The sequence below is a fragment of the Pollachius pollachius genome, assembly GCF_949987615.1.
Source record: "Pollachius pollachius genome assembly, chromosome: 20".
In the NCBI taxonomy this organism is placed as follows: Eukaryota; Metazoa; Chordata; class Actinopteri; order Gadiformes; family Gadidae; genus Pollachius; species Pollachius pollachius.
The window spans coordinates 10,798,287-10,817,976 of record NC_136953.1 but is presented as its reverse complement, the minus strand read 5'-3'; the positions used below and the strand labels follow the sequence as shown (position 1 = coordinate 10,817,976).

Below are 19,690 nucleotides of genomic sequence, written 5' to 3'. Positions count from 1 at the left end.
CAGCTGCTGCTTCATTAAATGCATGTCATTAAATTATATGTAATTGTTCGTGACCTTTTCCGACATGAATACTTACTTACTTATTTGGATTTGGACTGAACTGCCTAGCAAGGTTAACATTTAGAAACCACACATAGGAATCACACTAATCACGTCATAAAATATGATGAAACGAAAACACAACCGAGCATATGCGATACATAGGTCTAACCTTCATGCTTGGACTCATCACAAAACTACGAAATGCTTCTGTTTACTTTAAGGAGGGTGTGATGATGAAACCCAGCCAGTTTACATGCGATGCGGCCGCGGTGAGATGTGTTTCTGGCGGCCGAGAACCGATCCCTCAACGTTTGTTAACTACGTCACATCCGTAGCAGGGGTCCCTCGATCGGCGCCATTTCATATTTCATTCATTGGTATTAGGCCCATTTCGCTTCTCAGGTAACTTTGCTTTTAATTTTCCAATCTCGCATACAATTTGGGAACCTCGGCGTACAATGTCGTAATTTGACTTCATAAAAAAGGTGTAGCTCCGCGAGGTGGCTGTTACTCGTCACTACTGTGAAAGTAAAAGCTAACGCCAATGCTAGCTAAGTTAGCATATATTAGCTTGTTAGCTTGCAAATTTAAACTGCTTCTTTGGGCAAGCACAGAGGTCTCCTACGCTATGACGTTACAAAAATACATTTGCAACAGCGTCCTGGTTGATATGTATGTAAACATTGCTTTTAAAATATAGCTAGTTTTTGTCTGCATGACGCTTACGATAGCCTGGGCTAAAGTCAATATTAAAATGGATGTTTTGTTTGTGGATTGGGAGGCAGGGGGACACATTTGACAGTATGCCGTTACTGTTTTATGCATACGAAAAATTATTTTATTTTTTAACCTGTTTGATACCAACTACTCAACATTGTCTAATTACGTAATAACTTGTTAGCTGTTATATCATCAACTCTTAATTAGTATTCTCGTTGCATAAAGCAAACTATACCAAAAAGGTATCCCCCAAGTCAGGTATGTAAGGTAAAAACATCAAGGTTTTTACCTTACATACCTGACTTGAAACAACACCGTCGCACGTTTGTTTACTAACCCTGTAAATCTGATTGGTCCGCAGGATTTGCCCACTTGGATATAACCATGGTTAAAATCTTCGTCGGTAATCTTGCCTCCAGCACCACAGTGGAGGAGCTGCGGAATCTGTTTACACAGTATGGCAAAATCACAGAATGTGACATCGTCAAAAACTTTGGCTTTGTGCACATGAACAACATGACCGAGGTCGAGGAGGCCATTCGGAACCTCCACCACTACGAGCTAAACGGCGAGCGCATGAACGTGGAGATGAGCAAAGGACGACCAAAGTCCACCACCAAGCTCCATGTGAGCAACCTCGGAGAGGGCTCCACCAACGAGGAGCTAAAGGGCAAATTCGAGGAGTTTGGCTCTGTGGTGGAGTGTGACATAGTCAAAGACTATGCTTTTGTGCACATGGAGCGGATGGAGGATGCCATGGCAGCCATCGATAAGCTGGACAACACAGCCTTTAAAGGTGAAATCCTGGGAAGGGGACATTTCTGTAATCTCTTTGCTATCTCTAGGTTCTGATTTCGATTCTGATCCCACCCTCCCCCCGGTAAAAGCTCACGTGACGGGTAACAACCGCTTTGCAGTGAATGTACGGTCCTCATTGTAACCGGTGGCGAGAGTCCGTGGTAGAATGCGTTGAGCGGGTGTTCTCTCGGGCCCGCCCTGTTATGTCGTTGAAGTTGACTAAACCCCTTTTTACTTTTTCTAGTCGGTAACAGGCTTTCCGTGTCGGAGCCCAACGGTCTCATGCGTGTCTTCTCTCTCCTCACAAGGCAAGCTGATGAACGTACAGCTGTCCACCAGTCGGCTTCGCACGGCTCCGGGAATGGGAGATCAAACCGGCTGCTATGTCTGCGGGAGACAGGGTCACTGGTCAAAAGATTGCCCTGACGGTCGCAACGGTAGCCACAGTGACGACATGCGGGGCCACAGTGGCCGCCCCCCCCTCCCCAGGGGCCCCCCGGGTTATGGCAGGGGTGGCTATGGGATGACCCCAGGATCTGAGTACATGCCTAGCTCTGCGTATAGCCGTGCTTACATGGGCGCCATCCCGCCACCCCCTCGTAGGCTGAGTAGTTACGGGTCTGAGTTAGCCAGCAGGTACGCCAGCGCCGCAGCAGCGGCGGGCTCCTACGCTGAGCGGCCCTCGGCCTACGACCGTGAGCGCTACAGCAGCAGTGTTGATTACTATGAGAAATACAGAGCCCGTCCCCCGTACGGCTCCAGCTATTTCGAGGACCGCCGTCTCTCCTACCTTCCCCCTCCCCCACCCCCCTCTTCCTCCCTCTCAAGGATCTCCTCCAGCATAGATCCGTACGAGCGTCGGCCGCTGCCGCCGTCCTCGTACGCCGCCGCCGCCGCCGCCGCCTACTATTCGCGGGACCGCAGCCCGATCCGCCGAGTGCCGGTCACCTCGGCGAGCTACGCCTACGAACGCTCTCGGCTGTCCCCCTCGTCCTCCTCCAGAAGCTCCTCGTACGCAGTGGCTCGGGCCAAGGAGCATCACGCGCCGCGCTACGCGCCGTACTAACGCCGCGCCGCCAAGGTGAGCAATGCAGGAGAATGTGCCGGTAACATTTCCATCTTCCGAGAGAAAGTGCGGCTTTTTATGTTAAACATAAACTAAACTGAAAGAAAACGTAGCGGACGAGTCTGGATTTCGAAAAAGCCGCTTTTGACTGAAAGATGTGTCCAGGCTCTGACTTCTTACAGGCTGTGCTGCGCACCTTGAAGCCTAAAACTCGGTTGTTTTCTTTTTAGGTGTTTTTGTGAACTGCGGGACTTTTCCTTTGCCATCATTTGCCGCCCCGAGTGGCATGATTCCATCGGTCTTTGCGACGTGCGCCCCCCCCCCCCCCCAAAAAAAAAAACAAAGGATTCTCGCGGCATGGGTGGGAATGAGCAAGGACCGTCTTTCCGATACCCGCAGAAGATTAATCTTGTCAAACATTGGTCGATCCACAGCTTAACATAATACATATTTTACAGTTTTAATCTGGATTTGAAGATTAATTTTGAACTGCAAGTGTTCCTAAAACATAAACCTTTTCTTGGTTATTTTTGCGGGCTTTGTTTTGCTGGTTTAAATTCTTTAGTCAAGTCTCCCTTTTATATAAATGTATATACCTATGTTGCTTATTCAGGTGAGGCTGATTAAGAATGTGTATTTTGTATAACTTTGGCAATGGTAATGGTTAGAGTAATGGTGATTTATTTTTACTTTTATCAGCCTTTGGATCATCAGCATTGGAATTGGGAGACCGGGTGATCATAGATAGCTGAGTGGAAACCCACCTGTTGTGGCCGTTACAAACGTATATCTATATTTTAATTTGTTTTTACAAAACCCATTGCATGAACATGTTGTTAAGCAAGTTCCTAGCACCCCAGTGATCTAGGGTCAACAAATGTTTGTATGCTACAAACTCAATCTTATATACACAGAAATTATGCCTAACAACTGTACCGGCACTTGGGTCCTGATCCCAGAAGTTATCCATTTCCAAACAAAGCATTCCAGCCTTTGTCCCAGTGGAGACGTTACTTTTGAGGTTGTGTAACCATCTGCCTAACATAAGCTGCTTGGTCAGTTGTCAATTTGTCTTAATTGAGAGCGCTTTATTCGACAATATTTTCAACTGTGTCCTCAACAAATTGCTCAATTAACAAATTCACATAGATTAACGTTATAGTAGAACTCTTATGTGGCATGACTATATTTGTGGCAGTAAACCTTGCCAAAAAAATTACTTAAATTGACATACAATTGATGATACAAGAAAGTCGAATAGCTAAATAAACATGCAATATCAACAGTAAATAAGAGAGTAGGGTAGATCTCAGGGCTTGGGCTGTTGGTCGTTAGGCACACTTTGTTTTGGTTGCCTTTGTTAGTAGTTTCAAGTCTGTGGAAATAAAGTTTGTATTTTTCATACCGGCTGTAAGAGTTGCAGCATACAGTATATGTCTGAAATGGTTTTTAATAAAGCCAAAGTTAGTTTGGTGACACACTGATGTTTGTGAAGTCCATTTGTGTTCTGTGTGCAGTTTTACATTTACTTTGTATTTAGTCTTTTTACTTGAACCCTAGACACAGGTGCCTTTGGAGGCCCACCCGAAACTTGCTGAAACTTTTGCATTCTTACAAGCAGCCGATTATATTTGGTTATGCTCTAGTATAAACAGATTGCTCTACATTTTATTTGCCTTAATCTACCAGCTAACATTAGCTAATACGAGCTGTTATTACTTGCATTAGGAGCCTATTATTTGACGATTACACTTATATTCAAGGGTATGCAGATTAATAAATATGAAGGCTACTGATTAAATTATTTCATGTTAAAGTTCACATAAAGAACCTATCTTCATTGGTTTGGGGATGAAATCAGTATAGACTAGTTATCTGTATAAAAAGTCCCTCCTTTGTTATGCCATCACATTTGACAGCAGTTTAAACCGTTAACCCAATATAAGATTTATTTATTTTTTAACCATAAAACCTGGTAATTTAACCCAACAGCAGCCCAGGTGTCAAAAGACTTCTCGAAACTGCATAGATTATCTATATGGTCACTGTGGTCATGATTCAAAAACTATTTTTCGGTAGCCTCAGATTGTTATTGATTACTTGATCGGCCCATCAATACCTACCACGGCCCCGGTCCTTCCAACCACTGAACATGCTGGACAGGTAAGAAGGCGCTCAAGGTGTCCAAAGCTCCGTCTACTTCTTAAATTGTGCGACGATAATGGTTGGGGTAACTTAAAGAGGGAGATGAGAGGATATGCTTCCCTGCAAGACATTAATTGCGATCGTCACACCTAAAATTGCAATCACATCGGAGCCCAGATCCATACCCTTTATCGACTTATTAACACTATACGAACCATCTCAATTGTGGTTCGAGTTTAAGAACATAATTTCCCCTGTGGTCAACTTTTTATTAAACAAAGCACTGTAATATTGATGTGTTGATGAAACGCCCCGAAGAGGAGAGAAATTCAAGAAACGTCCCAGTTGACTTCAACGCAGCATTAGCCTAGCCAGCCATACTAAAACGTTGAGAACACACATCCACATATCCTCACGGGTGGTCCTGACATTGACTCCTGCTTTGCACGGTATGTACTGTACAGAAATACAACAATGCAGATTCGTGCTTGATTTTGGTTTGCCTCAAGAAATCCCATTTGTCACTGCTAGCTTATTATTTTCCTCAACGAAGAGATACATGTGGTATGGGTGCTCCCAAATTGTATAGCTGCTTGCGCCTTGAAATATCTTGCGACGTACTATTTTGGGTTTGGCCTGTGCTGGCTAGCGCGGTATTATATGTTGGCATGATGTGTATAGTTTAAGTATACTCAATGCAGTAGCTTTGACTAAACCACGGTCATTGATCCTCATCACAGATCGTTTTGTAATTGTGTCTAAGAAAGTGAGGGGCAACACCTATGCACATTCTGCAGTGTGCTCTACAAGAGCAATTTCGCCCTGCCTTTGTTATTACCTCCACTAAAGCTTTTAATTTAGACCAAAGTAGACTTCAGTGTGCATACAAATGGATTATTCATATAAACTTGCCAAACTATCAATGTTGTAGTGCTATAAATGTTTTTCAGATTTTTCAATTTATTTTACCCAGTAATGTTTATGTTCTTTTTCTGCAGTGAAAGTGCACAATGGTGAAAATATTCATTGGGAATTTAGCTGCGGAGACGACCACCGATGACCTACGCTCTCTGTTCTCCCAGTATGGCAAGATTGCAGAGTGTGACATTGTCAAGAACTTTGGCTTTGTCCACATGGATGACAAGGCGGAGGCGGAGGAAGCCATTCGTAACCTCCACCACTATGAGTTGAATGGCCAGCCCATGAATGTAGAATTGAGCCGAGGCAAATCCAAAGCTTCAACTAAGCTACACGTCGGTAACATTGCCTGCACCAACCAAGAGCTACGGGCCAGGTTTGAGGAGTATGGTGCTGTGTTGGAGTGTGACATAGTGAAGGACTATGCCTTTGTTCACATGGAGAGAATGGATGATGCGTTGGAGGCCATCAATAAATTAGACAACACTGCCTTCAAAGGTGAACTCTGGGGGGGAACGCTGATAGGATCCTTCATTTGGCATGTCCGACATACACAGTCGAGGGTCACATAGTTAAATATTGCCGTGACCTTTTCAGCGAGGTTCAATGCAACTCGATCATGGCAACCACTTTAGTTTTTCTTAAACTATGATGCAAGGTCTTTTATAGATGGGGTATATCAATGTCTTCTTCGATCATTAGGTTATTTTTTAATGCAACATATATCTGACAGCATGGGAAACCAGCCCAAAGCATTCAACTTGCTTACTAGAAGGATGCTAGATAAGGGTATAGAATGTTATTGTTGATAACTATGGCAGGCTTGCACCAAAGTGATGAGATACCCTTAATTCCTGAACGTAACTTCTAAAACTACTCAGAAAATCTTATTGTGCATGGCACAATAGTATTGATTAAGATTGTGCAGCTATGACAAGAAATATGGTCAATGCAGCTTCAGTTAAAATATAAGTGTTTTAGTTCAATGAACTACTGCTGATCATAAAATATCAGGAGTGAGTATGTCCTCTGACTTGACAGTGAAGTTAAGGATCAGGCACAGGTAAGTAGTGGAAGATTGTTGTGGCATTCTTATGGGAAACCTTGGGAATTTGTTGCTTGGTACACCATAGAGGTATTCAAACCATGAAGGAGGACATCTGGTCTAGTTACTTATGTACGGAAGTAACAGCAATTTTGACATATGCTTTGGCAATCATGGCACATGGTGCAATCCTTTCATTGGAATACTATGGTTTGGATCCTAAATCAAACGTCACGCAAGTCAGAGTTTGACCATTGCCCTACGGCCTGTACTCCCTATCTGATATAACCATAATACATGTAACAGGCCACCTTTTAGATGGCAATACTTTTTTTGTAGATGCCTAATTTATTGTGTGCAAGATTTCAACATGCAAGTAAACGGATTGGAATAACAGGATCTGTTTAAGGCATAATTCTTCCTGCGTCTTTTCTTTTCAAGGCAAACTGATGAGTGTGAAGCTTTCAACTAGCCGCCTGCGTACCGCGCCGGGAATGGGAGAGAGATCGGGTTGTTATCGTTGCGGGCAGGAAGGCCACTGGTCCAAAGAGTGCCCTCTAGATCAAAACGGTTACCCAGAAAATGGCTCAGAGCCACAGTCCGACGGATACAGTGCTGCTGGGTTTGGTGGGCGCGGCGGCGGCGGCGGCGGCGGCGGCGGCTGGGGTTACCATCCGGGCTTCGGCGGTGGTCAGGATTTCGCTGGCGGCTATGCTCCTGTACATGATTATTCCCGGTATTCCAGTCCTGGCGGTGGCGTGGCGGGGTACGGCAGGGGCTTCGAGAGCGCTGTGAGTTACGGGGTGCCCCCGGGTTACAGCTATAGCGCCGCAGCGGATCATAGCGTGGCTCGGATGTACGGCAGCGGAGCAGCTTACGCGGGCGGCGGCGGCGGCGGCTCACTCTATAGCGCGGTGCCTGGCTACCCGGCGCGGCAGCCCCCTAGCGACGAAAGGGATCTGTACGGTGTCATGGACTTCTACGAGAAGTACAGGGCTCACCCATACGGAGCCGGCTATTACGAGGTCCCCTTGGCGGCGCCATCCCCCCCCCCTCCTCCTCCTTCCGCCGCTATAGCGCGGGAACGTGTGCCACGCTCGAGCATCGACCCCTACGAGTGCCCTCCCCTCCCTGCTGCGGCGGCCCCGGTCACCTCATACTACGCCCGTGACCGAAGTCCCATTCGGAAAGTGCCCTCCGAGCCCGAGAGGTACGGCTTTGAGCATTCGCGGGCCGCCTCGATGGCCTCCCTCCCGAGAAGCACGCCCTATGACCTCTCGCGGGATACCTATGCTGAGCGGGCGCGCTACGCCTACTAGCGATGCGACTCTGCTGACGGGGCCACCGGGCTTTTAGTTCTTAATGTAGCCCATGAAACACATGAGTAAGTATGAGTTGACTGTTCACATAAGCTGGGTTATCAATGAGGAAAGCCCTTTTGAAATACTGCATATAAGCTTCATATGATTGACTCGTAGCTGTCTGTTGTGGTATGCTCTGAGTCTTTGCAGGTGATGTCCCAACATGTGGCACAACTACTCATTTGCATTACTCCGTCTTTCTTATGATACCATTTTTGAATGACATGTTACTTTTTTAGTGTAATACATACTTGTACATATATACTCGTTGGATAACACTAGCAAATAAGAATCCATGTAGAAGCATGTTTTAAAGGTGACCTGCTACACATTTGAATCATGGTTTACTCTGTAGCTTTTTAACCTGTGACCATTTGTTTTGTGCTGTTTATCTGCCCCTTTGAGAGGTTCTACAGAGTAAGAATTTGTGTTTGTGAAGCAGAACCCCAAACTGAATCAGGGGCTGAATAAGTGACCTAAGTTTGTTTGTTAAAGGCAAAAAATTGTTGCGTGACGTTTATGTGTAATATAAATATGTGAAACCTGAGCTGATCCTTGTGTTAAACTAGTTTTTTTTTTAAGGATAGAATAAATTATTTTTCCTTCTGACTCTGTATTTTATTGATGCACTCCTACACTTACACCAGTCATATAGGCAATTAATGTTAGGGGTTTTAAATAGTTTCTTATAACTTCAAGTATCTAGCATCGTGAGACCGTCCTGATACTTACGTTTCGTCATTCGTATGAGAACACGCAGCGAAATGAAATATAACTCGAGATCTGACGGTATCACGAGGGAACCTTGCTGCAGGAACCCCCAAAATAATTTGGTCAAAATGTATAACTGGCCGATATTTTTTTAGCACCACAGATTATCCGACGCATTTAAATGCACTACATTAACATTGGTGAACATATAGTCAAAATCGAAATTATGCAGATGCACAACACGTACATTTATATAGAAGTGCGTAACAAAGCATAAGGTGCTGTATAAAATTTCTTAAGGCATATTATTAAATAGCTCGTCTGTGGACTGATTGACTGCTGAAAGACGGGGTAGGGTAGGTAAGCGACACTGTATGAATGTATGTGGACGAGTAGGCTACAATTTTAGCCAACAGGAGATCATTCGCCATGATAGGTGGGGCTTGTCTTAACCAATGGAAGATCGTCCCAATGTATTGAATCAATCTTTGTTGATTTGAGCCGTGCGCCATTTTGACGGTAGCGTACATCAAGGAAACGACACCGTAGCAAAGGAGTCTCCAGACGGCATTTTTTTAAAAAATTTATAACATCTTTATACTTGTAGACCTGTTTACACGTTATCGAGTTACCTCAAACGGCTTTGTGAATATAAGGAAATGGCCACAGGAGCAAACGCGACCCCTTTGGGGAAGCTGCATCCTAGTATTGGCGCTAAACGAGGATTTGAGTCCGGGCCTGGAGCTGGAAATGGACTCATGCCGACTCCGGGGCCGCCCGCAGCCTTTTCAGCGCCTCCGACTTTCCAGCCGCCAATGCCCACTGTCAGTTTTCCCACACCAATTCAGTTCAATACGGTGGCAACTTTCCCCGTTCCACCGCAGCAGCTATCTCCCGTGGCCGTGGCAATGTCAAAAGCAGGTAAATAACGCCGTTGCACTGGATGCTAACCTTAGCTAGTTGTTGTATAGCCCTGTTTAAGCAGGCGCCCGATTAGCTAGCTAGTTAGCGGGTTGCTAAATGGCGTGGATTACAGGCCCATTACGAGCCTATGGCCTTGTACGACGTGTATGGGTAGAGTTAGGTGGTGTGGATATAATACAGGAGATGCCTATATATTTGTTGACTTGGTAGGTTAGTTTGAGTGCATTGTATTCAATGCACTTCAGCATGTGTTTTCCTTACAGATTTAGGCCAGAAGAAGTCGAGGAAGAGAAGTCGGTGGAGTTGTGAGACGCCCGACCAGAAGACCATTATCCCCGGCATGCCCACGGTCATTCCTCCCGGACTGACCCGAGATCAGGAGAGAGCATATATAGGTAAATTGGAAAGCATAAACATGTTTTGCAGCGACTTAAATCTTTGAGTTACATTTTGTACATTCTTGGCTCTTTATCATTAGATATGGTCCAAGATGTGCTTCAGTTTTTTATTGTTCATGTTTGATGTCCAATATCAATGAAAGTAACGGATCAATGAGTGATCTCCACGTAAATTCGTGGGCCGAAATAACTGTTTTTTTAATGTGTGTTTATGGTGTGTAGCTTCTAATTAGGCATTGTTTTTTGCTTTCGGGTTTGCATACCGTTGGGCATTCATTATCAAGAAGATAACTAAGACGCCAACTGCTAAATATTTTGAAACCTACAGGTGTCACTGTCTTGCCTGTTCCCCTCTACATCACCAGTTTCATTCCCTTGCATGGGGGTTTGGGATATTTCCTGACATGCTTATTTTTCCAAGTGTCTGCAGTGCTGTTCAATGGCAAAATGAAAACAAATTTAAAAAAAGAGACTTGAATGTTATAATGTAAACCCCATGGTTCAAAACACAGATCTTATCCACAGTTATGGGATTTTAGACAGTCCCATATATTGTACTTAGAAAACACATGTTTCTGCACTGATCCTGTTGAAGTGGAGGAATCTCAAATGCCTTTCAGCAGCACTGTGACACCTGGTGTCACACTGTGATACTGGAGCAAATTAACTGTCAATAACTGATACTGTTATTGATGTGCCCCACTCATTGTTAATGGTTGGTCTCCTTGGTGTAATTGTTAATTTGTGCCTACCTTTTGGTTGTCACATGTTCCTTTGCTCATTAAGTAGAACCTCTTCATTCTTGAGGAGGGGGCTTTGAAATGGTTATTTGCAATACACAGACTGTATTAATAATTACATTAATTGCATTGACAATATACTTTTGCAAGAATTAAGTCTTAAACTGGATGCATAATGGGGTTGCGGTATTCATGATTCTTTATCTTCTTGAATGCAGAAGCTATAATCCCCTCACCTCTCACCCCTCCAATCTATATGTGCTGTGAAACTGGTGACCCTGGGCATTGTTGTGTCTCTTGTATGATCATTAATACTAATAAGGCCTAGAACACACGGTTCCTTCAAATGCCTGCGCCACGTTAAAGTGTTCAGAATAGGTACTAACTTTTGGCTGGATCAGAACCAATCATGTTGGCTGGTATTTCTTGGAACCCTGGTTGGGTCATTCACTGAAATGATGTTGCTAAATGTTTTCTCCCTTTTGGAGAATTTGGGGATTATCTATTTACATGATACAAACTTGTTGGGATATCTGGAGATAGGTAGAGGGCTGTTAATAACTGTGGTGTGTATTTGTTAATTTGATGTTCTCCTTTCCCCAGAGTTTGGTAAGGTTTCCCTGCTCTATAAATCTGTTTTTGATTATAAGGGGTTGTGTTTTTTTTTACCTAATCTTAATCTGAAGTGATTTATCAATGGCTGCAATCGTGCTTTATATCTCGGTTGAAAACGAGACGGTGCAACTGATTTCTGAAGCGTGCCGTCTGCCCTGATGTTGTTGTTGATAACCAAATTTCTCTCCATCCTTGTGTGTTTTTTTTTCTTTCCTAACCTGAACACTTACAGTCCAACTGCAGATCGAAGACCTGACTCGTAAACTGCGTACAGGAGACCTGGGAATTCCTGTTAACCCTGAGGACAGGTCGGAAAAAGATTTAAACCCACCAACAGTAACACTTTCTCTACCTTCTTGATGTTTTTTTTTTTTCTCGAAGAAAAAACAAGATGTGTGTCTTAGCTTACCAGCGACAGAAACGTGACCTTTCGATCACTTAGGTAGATGTGTCCTTGAAGAAAAGTGCTAGAATATTTAGAATCTATATAGTAGTATTTTGATTTCTGATTTTTCTCTTGTTTATACTCTTACCAATTGCAAGAAGAGCAAAGGTAGAATATTATAAAAATCTTGAATATGGTAACCTAGATTAATGTAGTGCAGTATTAATTTGATACTGAGGCATCTGTCTAAATAGCATAATTGACAAATACATACCAGCAAGTCAGGCAGTCATACTTGTCATTTTCAGACCTTATTTATTGATGTCTGTGATCTGATGGATTGTTGCTTGCGATTAGTTTAATGGGTTAATATAATGTATAACTACTGGCAGGGAAATGTTTTTCATATCTAAAGCCGGTGTGGGTCAGTATGAGATTTTAAAAGGTTATATCAAATGTGATGTGGAATGTAGAGTTAGGTTAATAATTATTTGAGGTACTGTCAGAATTTCAGAGGGTTGGGCAGTTATGCCTTTGATTATTATCGTCTAACGTATAGACTCAACTGTCTATCCTTGCAGGAAATGCCATTGCTTTCAAGACTGTGAGATTGGCCTCTTTTGAGCTAGTCCCATGTTTCCTGGTACAGAGATTTCTTACACTACTGTTAATCGGATATCTCCACAGCAACCAAAACAACCCACTTTATTCCAGGACATTCATAAACTACTCCCCCGCTCTAACATGAAACAAACCAAGGGTGTTTCAGGTTGTCACCGTTGGAAGTTCTTTCTAACTTAAAAAAAAAAAAAAAAAAAAAGCTTTTTATTTGACTTTATAATTTCCGCTCTTCCTCTTGGACGTCCAAGTGGTCACACACGTGTCTCTCCTAAGGGGAGGTCTTTAGGAAAAGGTGACCATCTAATCTTAATTCCTTTTCTCTAACCCAAATTACCCCCACGTCAAGCTAACCCTTTCTCAAGCACAGGGTCTCCTTAACGACCGCTGCCACGCAGGTTCTCAGCATCCCCGGGGAGGTACGGACCTCTTCCCACCACGACAACACCCGGCAACGCTCAGAGCCAGCGTTTCTGCTTTAGGATCCGCCCTTTTTTTTTATAACCATTTTGATTTATTTACCACCGACTATTCATCCATTAGGCCAACAACCCTGTATGCAGGTTAACTTGTGGCCGTTTTTTTTTTGGATTTATTTTTGTGGTGGATGTCCTTCCAGGCACCTTGGTTTAATCACCACCATGCAGCTCTGGTTGCCCTAATTCTGAACTGAAACTGTGATGTAATTGAGCTCTTTGGCTCATAACATGTTAGGTCAGAATTCCCGTATAATTTGATTTCTCATTCCTTTACATTGGCATGTGTTTCTCCAAGTCGCCCTATTTCAGGATCGTTTTTTATTTATTTATTTTCCCCTCTGAGTACTTCCAACCCTCAAGCTCTTTAAGTACCGACTTTGAATCGTTGGCTATATCGCCGACGATCCAGTGGCATTCTCTCATTCCAAATAGCCTAGCGTGTTTTACGTCACTGTAAACCACGCCCTAAAGGAGTCAGGCAGGATCAGGGAAGCTTTGGTTGTCTGTGCGCCGTAGTGCGGCCGGGCGCTGACGACCGCCCTCCTGTCTGTTTCTGGCCGCGCAGGTCCCCCTCTCCCGAGCCCATCTACAACAGCGAGGGCAAGAGGCTGAACACGCGCGAGTACCGCACCCGCAAGAAGCTGGAGGAGGAGCGCCACTCGCTCATCACGGAGATGGTCGGCCTCAACCCGGAGTTCAAGCCCCCCGCAGACTACAAGTACGCAGCCCGCCTCCCCCGGCCCCTTGTAGACATGTTGTTTGTGTTTTGGGAGTGGAGGTGCTACAAGCTAAGCGTCAGTGTTAGAATGGTTGGAGTTTGCTTTCTGAAGAGCTTCTGTGTGTGGAACAGTTATTGGATAGATTAGGATTCTCCACACTTGACTAGAGAACTGCTAAAAACTCACCAAGTTTGCCCCCTGAAGGATACCGCCCCATGCACTCTGTTCAGAAAATATATGAATTGATTGAATTGATGCCTGTTCACTCTCTAGATGTTAGGAGACTAACCAGTAGTTTCATTATTGTTGAGCTTTTTCTAACTGTTGCACCTCCTCCTGCATCATACTGTTGTGTTCTCTATCCCCAGACCCCCGGCTACCAGAGTCAACGACAAAGTCATGATCCCCCAGGATGAATACCCAGAGATCAACTTTGTGGGGCTGTTGATTGGACCTCGGTAAGTTGCATCATTAGGGCTCTGCGCTTGTTTTCCATGAGGAACGTGACCATAATTAAACATTATTTTCCTACCGTTTTTCGCCGTATTTGTATGCGCCTAACGTTAAGCCTCCCCCCTTTTTTCATGTGTTCAGTGGTAACACCCTGAAGAACATCGAGAAGGAGTGCTGCGCCAAGATCATGATCCGCGGCAAGGGCTCCGTGAAGGAGGGCAAGGTGGGCCGCAAGGACGGCCAGATGCTGCCCGGGGAGGACGAGCCCCTGCACGCCCTGGTCACAGCCAACACCATGGAGAATGTCAAGAAGGCCGTGGAACAAGTGGGTTCTGCACCATTCCTGGGGCATGCTCGATTGGGGCGAGGTGCATGCAATTCTATTGGCGTCTGTTTTAAAGAAATCATACCTTCTTTAAATAACTAGCAAGTGGTCCATACTTGGACCATTTCTAAGTTATTTTGAAGGAGGTAGGGTTTCTTTACTACAGACCTCTTTTGAATTTGAAAGGCTTCTGTTGTAAAGAAACCATACCTTCTTTCACTAACTAGAAAATGGTCCAAGTATTGTCTAAAACCGTCCGGGTCATTTATTAAGGATTGGGTGATGCTTCTGGCTCTCTGCGGGACTCGTAATGATGAATGCAGTGCTACGGTGTCTTATGACGCGCCAGTGCCTGCCCTGGGCGGTGTGTGCGTGCAGTCAAGGCGGTGCGGTGAGGTCTAACATCTAATCTATATACAATCTATAATCTTATCTGTTTTCGTGGTAGATCCGCAACATCCTGAAGCAGGGCATCGAGACGCCAGAGGACCAGAACGACCTGAGGAAGATGCAGCTCCGCGAGCTGGCCCGGCTCAACGGCACGCTGCGAGAGGACGACAACAGGTTAGGAGTGGTTCTAATAACGTCTATCTATCGTTTTGATTAGTTTTCAAAGGCATCCGTGTCTTTCCGTAACACTGTGGTGCAAAGTTTGGGGTCTGAAGTGCTTCTGTTCGGTCCGCCCTCACAGGATCCTTCGTCCGTGGCAGAACTCTGAGCCGCGCAGCATCACCAACACCACGCTCTGTACCAAGTGCGGCGGGGCGGGGCACATCTCGTCTGATTGCAAATACACCAGGTACTGGGGCGCTCCGCAGGAACTGATTGCTTGATTTGATCGATTTTTTTTTTTGGACCATTTTGATATAAAATATGAACAGTAGGGCTGGGTATTGCCAGGTACCTCACAATTCAATTTGATTATTTAGGTCTTGAATCGATTCAATTTCGATATTGATCCAATAATAAGTGCAGATGACAAATACCTAAATATTTAGAATTAACCATTTCATTGTGCTTTAACTAGCAAACAGGGAATACACCATTGTATAGTATTGTTCCTGAGCTAAACTTGCAGCATAAAAGTAATAATCATAACATGGACAAATGTAAAAGAGCATGCACATTTAGGCATACTCGCTTCTAGATTATAATGACTGAGTATGCTTCTTTTTTCTTTTCTTTTTAATGGAAATAATCGATTTCAAAAAATATCTGAATCGAGAACAAATAAATTGCAGTGCATTGATGAATCTATATTTTTACCCAGCCCTAATGAACAGCCCTCTGTGTCATACATTTAAATAAATAAACATTCAGGGACGACACAATGAAGCCCGCAGGCTTAATTCCATTGCGGTCCCCGTCAGCATGAATGCAGCGAACTACCCAAAGACGACGAGTCTCGTGTGGCGCCGAGACACTCCCGTCCTGACTATGCGCTTCCTCCCCCCACCCCTCCCAGTTCGTTCACCGCCCAAAGGGCCACGCCCGGAGAGCCCCCTCAGTCGGCCCAGGACAAGGCCCGCATGGACAAGGAGTACCTGTCCCTCATGGCGGAGCTGGGGGAGGCGCCCGTCCCGTCGTCCGGCGGGGGGCACTCGCACCAGGGGGGCGGCAACCGCTCCAACAACTCCAACAACTCGCAGCAGGTCGGTCCGCTGCCGGGCTGCTCTGGCTCATGATCATGAGGCTCTATGTCAGGAGACCGTTGCTACGGCTGTAGGCTTTAAGGAGGCCTCCCTAGGGAGGCAACACCGTTGGAGGCGTCTACCGCCTGCTTGTCTGGGGGGGGGGGGCGGGGCGAGTAGAATGCACCAATCACTGCTAAGTGTGGGATAGAGGTGCCATTAAAAAATGGACAATGGTCCGTGACCTGTTTTATTGGAAAGAAGGGCTGTCCTTACTGCATACTATCACATTTAAATCCTCCAATGAAATAAAGATTCTGAAGGTAGAATACTTTAACACCGAAACCTCTTGATACCCAGCGTAGATCAACACTTAAAGAAACATGATCTCAGTCGAGTGGGGGTAAAGCCGAAGGTGCTACTTGTGTAAAGCGTGGATATTTAACATAGCTGAGAGACCTATCAGAACGAGAGTAAGAGACGCCATCGCTGCCGACCTCGCTGATCAATGGTAACGGCCATCTGAACCCCCCCCACAGGCTGATGCATGGTGTTAATAGAGGGGTTCTGATATCGTAACCACGTTGTGCGGTTCTTGCTTTGACAGAACCGGCCCCCGTGGATGAACTCTGGTCCCTCTGAGAGCCGGAACTACCACGGCGGCATGCACGGAGGAGGGCACGGCGGGAACCACGGAGGAGGGCACGGAGGAGGGCACGGAGGAGGACACGGCGGAGGACACGGAGGAGGGCACGGCGGAGGACACGGCGGAGGACACGGAGGAGGACACGGAGGAGGACACGGGGGCCACGGAGGAGGACACGGAGGAGGACACGGGGGCAACCACGGCGGGGGGCACGGGGGGCACCACGGCTATCCGCCGCCCATGTCCAACATGGGCGGACCCCCCATGTCCCACAACCCCAACGGCATCCCGCCCCCATGGATGCAGCCCCCGCCGCCCCCCATGGGCCAGGGTCACGGACACCACATGGGTAAGCCCCTCTGCCTGCAGCCGCCCTCTTTGTTCTGGTGGTTAGGAGTCAGCACGGCGCTTTGAGTGGACAGAATACCTTATTGACCTTTCCCTTTTTTAAATGGGAATACATTGCAAGTTGGGACATTCAAGTATCACCATTTGATCTGAATACCTTTTCCCTAAATGCTGAATTTCTGTATTGTTAGATATGCAAATGTGTTCCTTCTTGGCCCTTCGTTCATTCTGATACAAACTTGCAGCGTGTAGCTACTCAATACAAACCATCCCATGGTAACCTCTTTCTCCCCCCTCCCCCTGTAGGTCTGTTGCCCCCTCCCATGGGCATGATGCCACCACCTCCCCCACCTCCGAGCAACCAGCCCCCACCCCCGCCCTCTGGACCTCTGCCACCGTGGCAACAGCAGGCCCCGCCTCCCCCCCCAACCAGCAGCATGGCGTCCAGTGCGGCCCTGCCATGGCAACAGAGTAAGCCTGCCTATAGAACCTGCCTGCATGACCTGCACACCAAGTAGGCTTAGAGGCCAAGACCCAAGTCTTAGTCTTTGTTGACGGGTCACTTTGTTTCTATTTTTTTCTTTTAGTTCTAACAATGTTTTTTTGGTTCAACCCCAGCGGTCCAAAATCAATCCAAAGATTGGAAGCTGATTGGATTGACGTTGCGGGTGGGGTCTGGGTGTTGATCGGAAGAGGCACAGAGTTGTGTAACAGGCGTAGTCAGGGCTAGTGTTGTGTGTAATGAGGCGCTGGCCTGCTGTGCTCGTTGCTGTGGGGTACAATGGGCAGCACACTGTACAGTAATGGGACCGAAACAAGTGGCGTCAGGGGCCATCACGTCAAAACGTCCTGTTCAAAGAATGCCTCTTCTGACATCACAAGGGGGCGCGTCCTCCTAGATGTGTGACGGATAGATGGGCAACGTGTGCTCCAGTCCACCGGGTAGGCTGGTCTATCCGTCACACATCCAGGCGGACACGCCCACCTGTGATGTCAGAAGAGGCCCATGGCGAGGGGGGGTTTGTCTCCTGGTCTAACCTCAAGCCCCCCCCCACCTCTCCCATCAGATACGACCACCACCTCCAGCGCGGCCGGCGGCTCTCTGCCCCCCTGGCAGCAGCCCCAGCAGCCGGCCTCCACCGGGGCTCAGCCGCCCCCGCCCATGACCAACCCGTCCATGGTGCCGCCTCCGCCGGGCGTCCAGCCGCCGCTGCCCCCGGGCGCGCCCCCTCCTCCCCCACCACCACCCCCCGGCTCCAGCGGCATGATGTACGCACCGCCCCCGCCCCCGCCGCCCATGGACCCCTCCAACTTTGTCACCATGATGGGGATGGGGGTCCCGGGCATGCCCCCCTTCGGCATGCCTCCAGCGCCACCCCCACCACCACCGAATTAACCCCCTCCCCCCACAAACACCCACAGGAGAGGCCTCCATCCAAAATTTGTTTAAGAAACCTCCACCACCACCACCACCACCACCACCACCACCAGACAGCCATCAACACATAATCAACAGACTGATGAGAGATTCTCAGTGTTCATCCGTACTTCCACTCAAAAGTGAAAAACCTGTGCTTTATTTTTTTATTGGTCCTTGGCGTTGTGACGGTATATCGGAAACGATGGAGGTGTAAATTTGCGTAATTTAATTATTTCCTGTTTTTAAAAGTTTGTATCCTGTTTTTTTTTTTCCCAGCCACGAAAAATTGTCTGTTTCCATACAAAAATGTTTCTGGTGCAAAATGTACGTTGTGCAATTTACCCGTTTTTCAGTTCGGCTCTAGAGTTCTGTCTTTTTCTCATTCTGCTCGTGAACCACAAGGCCTGAAGTAGCTCTTAACTTTAATTTGCTGGTAGGGATGTTATGGGTTCAACTTCCATTTAGCCAGAGCTACTTGAGTTTGAGACCTGGTTTAATTACCGTTTTTGCATGAGTGTTCAAATAAACCCACCGGGCTACATTAAGCAGACATGACTTAAAGTTGTGACGGTTTCATTCTCTTGGTTTGACGCAAATGAGATTAATATTTTTGTAGCAAAATATGATGTGCGCGGCGCCAGTTCTTCAGTCCTCGGCCGACCCGCAGAGCTGAACATTTTTGTAACTCCTCGTATGGCTTCTTAAATATTCCAGGTTCTCGTTTGTGTATTTTTCCCCCCTGATTTTACGATTGCTTTAAGCGATCCCTAGCCTCAATTGTAGTTCAGTTGGTTCCTTCTAACCAGGGGACTAGATGCAGCAGTCTACTGCTATGCACCCTGAACGACTTGAACAACGCGGAAGTCTTGAATGTTTTCCACGTAATCTGTTTAATGTAGAGGTGTGCAGTGAGAGTGTATTTTTGTTGCTTCCGTTATTTTTATTTTGTCCCCCCGAATTGATTTAATGGCGTTTTACTTTGTTCCAGGATTCAGTCTGTTGGTGTTATTGGTTCTAGCCTGAATAAATAGCTGTTGAATTGCCTGATTGCGAATAAACGTATCAATTATACAAGGTTTCGATTGTGTTTCATCCTGTTAGTGTCCACTGTTCTACTTTTTACTGAGGATATACTTGGAATGGGCGCACTGGGAAGTGGCCAAGCCAGTTATCAGTTTATCGG

General features: G+C 46.2%; 2 protein-coding genes across 5 annotated transcripts; both read left to right on the top strand.

Moving 5' to 3' along the window:
* Positions 1-360: 360 nt before the first annotated feature.
* LOC307090804 (RNA-binding protein 4.1-like) lies at positions 361-4,102 on the top strand. 2 transcript variants are annotated; one of them, XM_079757587.1, is made up of 4 exons: positions 361-444; positions 1,124-1,558; positions 1,869-2,641; positions 2,857-4,102. In XM_079757587.1, the coding sequence occupies exons 2-3, from the start codon at positions 1,147-1,149 to the stop codon at positions 2,624-2,626; spliced, it is 1,170 nt and encodes a 389-aa protein (XP_079613713.1). In that variant the 5' UTR covers positions 361-444; positions 1,124-1,146; the 3' UTR covers positions 2,627-2,641; positions 2,857-4,102. The 2 variants fall into 2 exon arrangements, with proteins under 2 accessions (XP_079613713.1, XP_079613712.1); XM_079757586.1 differs by having other exon boundaries at positions 1,869-4,102.
* Positions 4,103-5,137: 1,035 nt separating this feature from the next.
* sf1 (splicing factor 1) lies at positions 5,138-19,581 on the top strand. 3 transcript variants are annotated; one of them, XM_079757579.1, is made up of 13 exons: positions 5,138-5,220; positions 5,770-6,187; positions 9,994-10,125; positions 11,716-11,791; positions 13,531-13,683; positions 14,053-14,142; positions 14,279-14,462; positions 14,911-15,026; positions 15,154-15,261; positions 15,928-16,114; positions 16,701-17,088; positions 17,394-17,558; positions 18,155-19,581. In XM_079757579.1, exons 2-13 carry the CDS (start codon positions 5,782-5,784, stop codon positions 18,481-18,483), a joined length of 2,334 nt encoding a protein of 777 aa, XP_079613705.1. In that variant the 5' UTR covers positions 5,138-5,220; positions 5,770-5,781; the 3' UTR covers positions 18,484-19,581. The 3 variants fall into 3 exon arrangements, with proteins under 3 accessions (XP_079613705.1, XP_079613704.1, XP_079613703.1); XM_079757577.1 differs by lacking the exons at positions 5,138-5,220; positions 5,770-6,187 and adding an exon at positions 9,332-9,727; XM_079757578.1 differs by lacking the exons at positions 9,994-10,125; positions 11,716-11,791; positions 13,531-13,683; ... (6 more) ...; positions 17,394-17,558; positions 18,155-19,581 and adding an exon at positions 7,176-8,600.
* The last annotated feature ends 109 nt before the right edge of the window (positions 19,582-19,690 follow it).